Source organism: Neophocaena asiaeorientalis, unplaced genomic scaffold (genome assembly GCF_003031525.2).
Source record: "Neophocaena asiaeorientalis asiaeorientalis breed wild unplaced genomic scaffold, Neophocaena_asiaeorientalis_V1.1 scaffold280, whole genome shotgun sequence".
Taxonomy (NCBI): Eukaryota; Metazoa; Chordata; class Mammalia; order Artiodactyla; family Phocoenidae; genus Neophocaena; species Neophocaena asiaeorientalis.
In genome coordinates, this window is record NW_020185321.1 from 2,887,202 (window position 1) to 2,897,392 (window position 10,191).

General features: G+C 45.0%; 1 protein-coding gene across 14 annotated transcripts in view; it reads right to left on the reverse strand.

The window, feature by feature from the left end:
• Positions 1-10,191, reverse strand: part of ANKRD27 (ankyrin repeat domain 27) — a 54,819-nt gene that overhangs the window by 43,329 nt on the left and 1,299 nt on the right. For 7 of the 14 annotated variants that reach the window (XM_024734027.1, XM_024734030.1, XM_024734039.1 and 4 more), the window contains exons 1-2: positions 2,720-2,998; positions 1,420-1,551 (exon numbers count right to left, since the gene is read on the reverse strand). In XM_024734027.1, the coding sequence (XP_024589795.1) occupies positions 1,420-1,551; positions 2,720-2,851 (264 nt within the window). In that variant the 5' untranslated portion in view covers positions 2,852-2,998. The other 7 variants (XM_024734032.1, XM_024734035.1, XM_024734034.1 and 4 more) reach the window with 5 other exon arrangements.

The following is a 10,191-nucleotide window of genomic DNA, read 5'->3' on the forward strand; positions in this document are numbered from 1 at the left end:
CCCCCAGGGCTTCCTGAGAAAGAACTGCGGGGTTCGCAGTGTAGCATTTTAAAAAGAGAAAGTTACATATGATGACACACTCTTATCTAGACAATATTTTTTTTTAAATATCATAGAACAAAGATGGGAAGGAAGTATTTCCCAAGTTGGGTCAGGCCCTCCCATTTAACATGATGGCTTGGCTTCGTCTACTTTTTCTCTGTGACACTTACCATAATTACTCAATATGTATCCACAGTGTGACCATCTCTCCCACTAGAATTTCAGCTCCGTGAGGGTAAAGATCATGATGCCTATTCATGGTTTTGGCTGAATCCCCACATCAAACATAGTGCCTTGCATACAGCAGCATTTAATAGCTACTGTAAAATGAATGGATGACAGTGAATGCCTTTGGTGAGCTTTATGAGATTTTTATTTTCTTCTCCGGAAACAGCTCTACTCTCTAATTTTTTTTATAACGAAGTTTATGACTTCTAAAATCCAAAGTAAAAAAATTCTGGGTAAAAGATATTAATCACAAAACCAATCATAAAAACAAGAAGGGACTTGAAAAAAAATCAGGCTTCTGAAGGCAGAGAGTTGGACTGGGTAGGGGAAAAGCCAGTTCCAAGCTTGCAGAGAAACCCGAGTTAACGGATTTCTCCATTGGTTCAAATCCTCCGCCGCCTGACACACCTAAGATCATATCACATGGCAAGAGAAGCAGGAACAGAAGTAGGAGAAGAAAAGAGGACAACGCAGGAAAAGAGGGCCCAAGGCAGATGGGTGGCACAAAAGCACCCAGCTCGCTGTGTCCCACGGTGTGTAGGTAAGATGCCTGCCAAGTTCACCAATCTGGAAGCCAGAAAGACCTGCAGCACAGGGCCTGCCCTCCCTCCAGGCAGCAGACTATGGTTTCTCTCTTCTCTTGCTCCTGTTCCCTGGCTGCTCCTGTAGGCTTCTGAGGTTGTGGCCTCTATTACAAAAGTTCTCTTGGTTCTTTCTCTTTAGGAAATGCCTTTGAAGGCGACATACATGTGTGTGTATACACGTTCCCTTATCCTATGGGAGTGAGCACCCATCTCATAGACGAGGAGGAATATGATTTCTGCACTGGAGAAGCCCTCCTGGTCCCCATGGAAACAAGAGAAACAGAGGTGAATTCCGTGAGACCAGTGACAACAGGGGCTGAGAGTTCAGAGAAAGGATTACACCCTGGGCTGGTGCAGTCCCAGGAGGCTGCCTGGAGGAAGCAGCTTGGGGCGGTCCCTCTCTGCTCATTCACATACCGAGCATGGTCTGGGGCTTGGTGCACTTAGCAGGCCTGTACCTGACTCCCTCTAAACTTAACTGAAGTCTACCATATTTGTGGCCTTGTCAGCATTGCTCGGTCCAAGCCTAGTGGAGAAGGACCACCCTCGGAATCGATGCACTTACAATGCCACGGGTTTGGGCCACCTTGTTGCACAAGTCAGGACGCCACTTTTGAAGAGCCAGATAGAAGGGATTTTTCAGGAGGTCCTCATCATACAGAGCCATATGGACTTCAGATGGGGCAAAAAGAGTCTCCTGGGACAAGAGAGGAAAAAGCAGTAAATGACCACTTTCAGAATGACCTAACACATAAAAGTCCTGATCTAACAATTTCTAAAAAGCATCCCTGACACATATTACTCTACACTACAGACCTAACACGCCATCAGGAAAGATCAAAGATAACCCACCAATTCCAAGATGACTTTTTTTACAGGTTAAATGTATAAATTATGCTCAGAAAATCTTCTTGACTCCAAGTCACTGCAAAAGTAAAAAATGGCTGTTTTTAGAACATCATACATGACCCAAATAATAACATCTTAAAGATATGCATATTTTTAATGAAATATTTTTACCATAGAGTAATAATGCTAATCTACCACCCAGAATTACCGAATCTTACCACTTTGCCATATTTGCCTCAGATTTTCTTTTCAGAAATAAAGTATATCAGAGTAGACTGGATCCCCCATGTGCCCCTCCCCATCCCATTCTCTCCTCCCCTTTCAGAGGCAACCACTATCCTGAAGTGGTTTCTGTACCCTTCTCGCTCATGTTTGTACTCCTTTTTAAACTCATGTATTCACAAATAATATAAAATCTTGTTTTCTAAAATATTTAGTTTTTGGCTGGGTTGGGTCTTTGTTGCTGTGCACGGGCTTTCTCTAGTTGTGGCGGGCGGGGCCTACTCTTTGTTGTGGTGCACGGGCTTCGCATTGTGTGGCTTCTCTAGTTGCGGAGCATGGGCTCTAAGTGTGTGGGCTTCAGTAGTTGTGGCACGCAGGCTCAGTAGTTGTGGCTTGCGGGTCTAGAGCGCAGGCTAATTAGGTGTGGCACACGGGCTTAGTTGCTCCACGGCATGTGGGATCTTCCCGGACCAGGGCTCGAACCCATGTCCCCTGCATTGGCAGGCGGATTCTTAACCACTGCGCCACCAGAGAAGTCCTAAAGTCTTGTTTTATGGGCTCCAAAATCTACATAAATGGTATCACACTACAAGTAGTTTGGAACATACGCTTTTCAATCACCATTATGCTTTCAAGTTCTAGCCGTGCTGATCCATACAGCTCCCACTCATTCACTAATTTCTGCTGTACAGTATTAAGTGAACATGACACAATTTATTTATCTAACATCCTATACTTAAGTTGCTTCCACATTTTCAGAATTAAAAACAATGCTAAAATGAACGTTCTTATACCCTTATGTGTTCCTGGAGCACACATCCAGGAATGTTGCTAGGAGAGACACTGCGGCATGCATCCACCTGCACCTTCCCCAGATGCTGACAACGCTGGACCACTTCCAACCTCCATGCAAAGTCCATGAGCATTTCCCTTCTTCATGTCACATCCTAGCCAACGCTTCTTAGTAACATCAGGCTAGCTCATTTCTGCCAGTCTGAGTATACAATAGTATTTCACTGTTTCTAATTTTCATTTCTCTAATGAAGTGGAACATCATTTCCTTACATTCTATAAATTACCTTATCATGTCTTTTGACCACTCTTCTAATGGGCTCTTGGCCTTTTTCTTATGATTGGTAGTTCTTTACATATCTGGACACCAAAAGATGTTGCAAATATCTTCTCCCAATCTGTGACTCGTTTCTTCATTTTTCCTACTGGGTGTTTTCAGAAATAAAAGTGCTTGATTTTTTTTTTTTAACATCTTTATTGGAGTATAATTGCTCTACATTGTTGTTAGTTTCTGCTGTATAACAAAGTGAATCAGCTATACATATACATACATCCCCATATCCCCTCCCTCTTGCGTCTCCCTCCCACCCTCCCTATCCCACCCCTCTAGGTGGTCACAAAGCACCCAGCTGATCTCCCTGTGCTATGCGGCTGCTTCCCACTAGCTAGCTATTTTACTTTTGGTAGTGTATATATGTCAATGCCACTCTCTCAAAAAGTGCTTGATTTTAACGTGATTGAACCTGTCCATCTTTGCCTTTACTGGTCGGTGCTTTGGGGATCTAAGGAAAGCCTATCTATCATCTCGGCATGCCCCTTTCTAAACTGACTTCACTATTCCCCCTCTGAGAAGGTGAGGTCTATTTCCCCACCCCTTGAATTTAAGCCATCCCTGTGATTTGCTTTAACTAACCGACAGACAGAATTGACGCTCTGTGATTTCTGAGTATCAACCTCAAGAGGCCTTGCAAATTTCACTCTCTTTCATTCGGCACCCTGAGACCACCATGCAATGGAGAAGCCCATGGGATGAAAACCCATGTGGGGAGAGAGAGGCCCAGGTAGTCCAGTGAGGACAGCCAACCCACCAGCTGAATGCAACCACATGAGGGAGCCCAGGTGAGACTAGCAGAAGAACCACCTTGCCAGCCCACAGATTAATAGGACATAACAAATTGTAGCAGTTTTAAGTCACTAATTTGGGGGCTGGCTGGTTATGCAGCAAAGGCTACCTGAAACCACATCCTTTTCAACTCCAAGGCCACAAAAAGAGTCCCTGTAATTTCTAAGAATCTTAAAGGTTTTCATTTTTAGGTCTTCAAGTCATCTTTACTTTTATATATGCTATAAATTGGGCATCTAATTTAATTTTTTTCTGAAGGTAAGCTATCTTAGTCTGCTTAGGCTCTGATAACTAAATACAATAGACTGGGGGGTTCAAACAACAAACATTTATTCCTCACAGTTCTGGAAACTGGGAAGTCCAAAATCAAGGTGCTAGTAGATTTGGTTCTTGGTAAGGGCCCACTTCCTGTACCGTAGATGGCCACCTTCTCACTGTATCCTCATGGCAGAGAAAGAGTTCTCCCGTCTCTTCCTCTTTTTGTAAGGTGACTAATTCCATCATTAGGGCCCCATCTTCATGACCTAATCTAACCCCAGTTAGAACCCAAAGCCCCATCTCCGAATACCATCACATTAAGGATTAGGGCTTCAACATATGAATTTGGGTTGGGGCTGGGGGGACACATTCAGTCCATAGCATAAGCCAACTCTCCCATTATCATCTTTTATATATTTTACCCCTTTCACACTAGCTGATAATGCTGCCTTTGTCATACTCCAAGTTCCCATATATGTTTGGCCTATTTCTGGGCTCTATTCTGTTTCAATGGTCTTGACCAGCGCCATCCAACAAATTTATGGGAGAAAGGTAATTACATATACATTATGCATAATTACATGTTATTTAAAATTTTCTAGTAGCCATATTTTAAAAAGGTGAAATTAAATTATATATTTTATTTACCCTAATACAGCCAAAATACATTTCCAACATGTGATCAATACTTTAAAATTATTGACATATTTTACATTCTTTTTACTTCTACTAACTCTTCAAAATTTGATGTGTATTTTACTCCTCAATTCATACTAGCCTCATTTCAAGTGCTTAATAGCCTCATGTGGCTAGTAGCTATTACATTGGATGGGGAAGGGCTAGACCACATTCATTTACATGACTACAGCTTCATAATAAGCCTTGACATCTCACAGAGGAAGGCCTCTCCCCTTGTTCTCCAAAATTACTTGGTTATTCCTAATTCTTTATGATATCACATGAACTAGAGTCAGCTTATCAATTCCATGAAAATTCCTATTGGGATTTTTATCGGAACTGTACTAAATTTATGGACTGGAGAGCCAACGTCTTTATAATAATGAATCTTATCATCCATGAACATGGTATATCTTTCCACCTTCATCCTCTTTTATGTCCTCCAATTAAATTTTCTTCATTAAAGATCACAGATCATATAAAACTTTTATTAGACATTATTTATATATTCTGTATAGCTTTGCTCCTGTTGTGAATGGGGCCTCCAATGCCCCTGGTCTGCTCCCCTTACCATACATCAGTGTGGTTTTACTGAACTGTGAGAGAGGAATATGAAAAATGGGCACAGAAAAGAAGTCAGAGTTTTAGCCATGTCACTTCACCTCTCCGAGCCTCCATCTTAGTCTGTACAATGGAGAATATGAATGCCTGTCTTGCAGGATTCCCCTTTACATGCTACCTTCACCATTTTTGCTACACTGCATACCAATGTACTGCCACTTTCTGCTAGCCCACATGGTGCCTTTGTGAGGATGACAAAAAGGCACCCCATCTTCCCAGTAGGTACAGTCCTGTGCCACGGCACATGGCTTAGTAAGCAATTCACAGGCTATATATATCAGCCTAGTTTGCCAACACCTCTCCTCCCCCGGGCAGGACACCTGTGCAATAAATAACCTGTACACGTGTACACAATGGCCCTATTGTTAAAGTTTGACATTTTCCTTCAGACACCTACTCCCATTTAAAATTGATTTGTAAAAGAACTCTTATTACTACTTTAAATGGAAAAATAGTATCACTTCCCATTAAGATCATCTTAAAATTTAAAATTATATATCCAATTGACATTATTTAAAATCTGGCTACATACCACTGCCTGCCAAAGGTTCTGAACTTGAGCCTGAGGCCTCTTCTCTTCATTAAAAGAAGAAAATTAGCAACTATTAAAGAGCATCAAGTAAACTTACCCTTGATACAATCAGATGAATGAAATATGAGTGAAAAACTGAATTACTTTCTCATTATGTAACAGTATTCCCAAACACCTCTTTGGGAAAACACCAGAACAGTATGCATAAGTGCATTATGAATTCTATTCCTTAGAGCTAATGTTAAAAACAGCCACCATTTGAGAGCATCCTTGGTCAGGCACCGTGATGACATCTATACATCCTCATCCCATTTTAATGTTCACAATAACTATAGATAATTAACTATAACTAATGCTCACAATAACCATAGATATCATTAGCTCCATGTCACAGATGAAGAAACTGAGGGTCAGCTGGCCAACTCCAGGTTAGACAGATGTCAGAATTTATTCTAACACCCATCCCTTTAACCACTACATTCATCATGTAAAATAATTATGCCTGGATTAGGGCTTATTTCATGAGCCACAGATGCACAGACTCCACACTTCATTTCTCCTAAAGGAAAAGTCCCCATGACAGCCACACAGGCTCAGCATCAAATTCCCTCGGTCTGGTCCAGCCTGAGCTGTCTTAGCTGCAGGCCATCCTGGGGGCTGCCTAAAGAAGGCCCCTGAGCTCCCTGCAGATCCTCTTAGGGAGAAGAGCCTAGCATGAAAATGGCTACGTATAATCCCTTCACAGGCCCCAGCTCTGCAACCATTCAGGTATTTGAATTGTTGAATTCAATTATTACTGGAACCCAGATAATCCTTTTATGAGTCTCTACCAGAACAAGTGGATAATATAATTTTGCTAGGACAGAGTCACAAGAAAACAAAATTCTTCCTAGTTCCTGACACAGCTGGTTCTACATGGCGGAGCACAAAAGTAAAGATGCCTTACATAAAAACCACATGAGAAACAGGATGCGACAAGGTCAGACTAAAGATGGGAAGGGACACTCCTCCTTGCTCCTCAGACAAGATGCTGGCAGAGCAGCAACACCCCTGCCCCCAAGATGGGCTTTGATGGAGGAACTAACCACCTAACTGGGAAGCAAGAAGAGTTAAAAAAATAATAATAATAAAACAAAACAAAAACAGAACAGTGCCAGGAGAGGTAAGGACGAGATAGAGAAGGGAGCAACAGGGAAGGGTTTGGGGTGGGGAGTGTGGGAGGCATCCTTGGCAGGGACCAGAGCAGGGCCAAAGGGTCAGGAGGTGGGAACAGGTTCCTGGTGAGCAAAGAAAACTCAAGAATAAACTTTTTTTGACTAGATGTGAAAATGAGTTCTGAGGAATAATAAGAATCCAAACAGAGCAGGTCAGAGAGGGGCAGCATGGGAAGGGAAGGGCCCTGAATGCCACATTAAAACATTCAGTTCAAATGCATGAATGGTGTAAACACACAAGACTCTCAGCAAGCATTGCTCGTGAATGAGATGGAGCTGGCTGGTTTTCAATCCAAGTCATCTGCTCTCTCTTGGGCATCAGTCTCCTGGATGCCAATGACTGGATCCTCTGTCCAGGAGTAGGGATTCAGAGACCTCTGTCCAGCACTGTTCTCGACCTTTCTGTCCCAGTGTTAAAAATATGTAATAATGCTTAATGCCAGAGTTGAATTCTTATATAGGGGTAGGTGCTTTAAAATAATCTGACAAGTTTACTTGCAAGAATTGGTTTTATATTTTAAAATATTGAATAACATGTAAAGTAAACTGACTTTTCCTTGTAAAACTGGAAAGACATGTGAATCCTCATATATAAAACTCCTTAAAAAAAAAAATTCCACCCCTTCCTAAGTGCAAATGATGGGATGATTTATAGAAAATGCAGTGAAGTCAGTCAGAGATACCAAATAACCCTGCACGTGAGTTATCTGAGGTTACTCTGAACAAGACTGCCAAGTGAGGCCTCAGACCGGTTCTGGGCATTTTAGGAGGCAGTGTGCACTCGTGGTTTTGTGGTCTTCAACCGTCCTGCCAGCCCGGATGAGTCTGGGTTGTCAGGGGCCATCTGGTGACAGCGTGCAGCCTGGCTCAGCAGAATCCAGCCCAGGAAAGTCTGCACCTCCCAGAGATGCACTCCCTGCTGAAATCTCACTGCTGTGGCTTCTCCTGCCCTGCCAGGGCTCTGACCAAAGACTCCGACCAGGCATATTCTCCAACTGGCTTAATTTGTGACTCAGAAGGAAAAGGCCTAAAGGGAAAACTTTTTATCCATCTATGTTTAATACCAAATGGAAGCAATTTTATGATGTAACGTGTGGTACTACCGTCACTTGTGTCCTTCTGGCCTGTAATGTCTATGGCTCCTGCCCATATGTCTCTCAAAGCTCTTCTTCAAAGCACTATGCAGCCTCGCTGCCTGGCTCACTGCAGGCATGCAGTAACTGTTGACCCCACTTGAACAAAATGATAGTGACGTGTTAGAAAAAGATCAAGCTCCCAGGAAGGGATCATCTGTCACAGAAGCTGGAAATCCACCGCCCAGACGCAGGGGAGGGTGAGGGGCTGGCCCCAGGCGGTCCTGCAGGCACTGGCCAAAAGCCAGAAAAACGAACATGCTCAGAGCTGGCTAAACACAATGACTGCTGGAATGTGTAGGATCACGGTAGGAGAGAAGGCCTCAGGGCTGGAAGAGGGCTGTGACCACTCACGGGAGCGGGGGAAGTCTGGAGGAGCATAACTGCCCCTTGGAATGCCACTCCATCACCCTGCTCCTAGAATTGCAGGGGAGCCACCAGCACCCACATCCCTGCCAGTATTTTGGGCAGGAGGGCAGGAACTCCAAGGACCACTGCTCAGTGTCTCTCGGATGTGGAAGCAACCTCAGGACAAATCATGTCCACTTGTTCGGGTCTGAATCCTTTCTAGATCTGGTACCTATCATCGCATGGTCACATTCCCCTGCTCCCCTAGGAAAGGAGGAAGTTACTGGACACCCACCTAATCCTGGCACTTCATAAACAGAGGGACAGCCCTGACAGAAACACTAACAGAGACAGACATGTGAAGAGCAAAGCCCCAGCAGCCGCCCTCATGAGGGCAACACAGTCCAAGAGCCACAAGGAGGCACAATCAAGACCTTGACCCAAGGCTCTATGCAGACACTTGCTGCTGCTCTCCCGGCAGTGCTACCAGGTGGGATTATTTCGGGTGACAAGCCAAGGTGAGGAGAACTCACCCAAGGTGTCCACCCAGCTTCAGTGGCCCAACTGCTTTCCTGACACTAGGGCTCCTGAGAAGTACCTGTGTCTCCTCCCATCCTGCACTTCTCCCTCTGAGGCCAACAGGCCCTGCCTCTTGATTCACCACAGACCTGTCCACCTGAAAGACACAAAGTGATCTTTCCAACACTGAAGTCTGTGCAGGATTCTTCAATGACTTCCCCTCCACTCCCTACCAGATGAACTCTCAACTTCTCTGCATGGCATGGAGGGCCTCTCACTCCTGGCCTCCTGCCCACCTCTGCAGCTTCATCTCCCTCTGCTGTCCCCAGAGCTCCCCAGAGATGCGCTCTCCCTTCTTTTACCGATTTTGTCCTAAAAACTACTCTTCCTCTGTCAAGGCCCCATTTGGCCCACAGGTGGCTGGGACCCTCCAACTCAGAGAATGGCCCAGGGCCAGAGTACCACCCAACCCCGGCCACAAAGGACAGACTGCTGAGTGAGAACGAGCCCTGAACCTAGCGCTCTGGACGCCGGGGGGCTGCCTCAACATCAGGCCCGGCAAGGCGGCCTGGAAATGTAAATATCCCGCTAATATCTGCCGCTCTTCTCTAGGGCTGGTGGGAGGGTACATTACTTAATCAAAATAGGGGCCTCTCTCCCTAAAACCCACAGACTTGGAAAATTCCAGCTCGCATGGCAAACTAGTAGTCCCTACAGTCTCCCCTGCCCCTCATTCCCTCAATGTCCTAAATCCTCAATGAAGACGCGCCACTTGCTCCCGTGGCCCTGCACGGGCCGCGAGTGCCCACGTCCCCAGCACCTCCAGAGTCGGCCAGAGCGGCACGGCCTTCCTCTCGAGCCTACGGGCAGTCCATTTTCAACGAAAAGAAGTGAACAGACCCAGAGTCCGGAACACCTCTTGGTGCTTCATAGTTTTCCTGGAGAAATCTTTACCCAGCAGGAAGACGAGACGCCGCCCCATGAGAGGCAGGCTAGCAGGGATTCCCTCCTCTCTCCCCCGCGCTTTTATTACCGCGGGGACCACGAC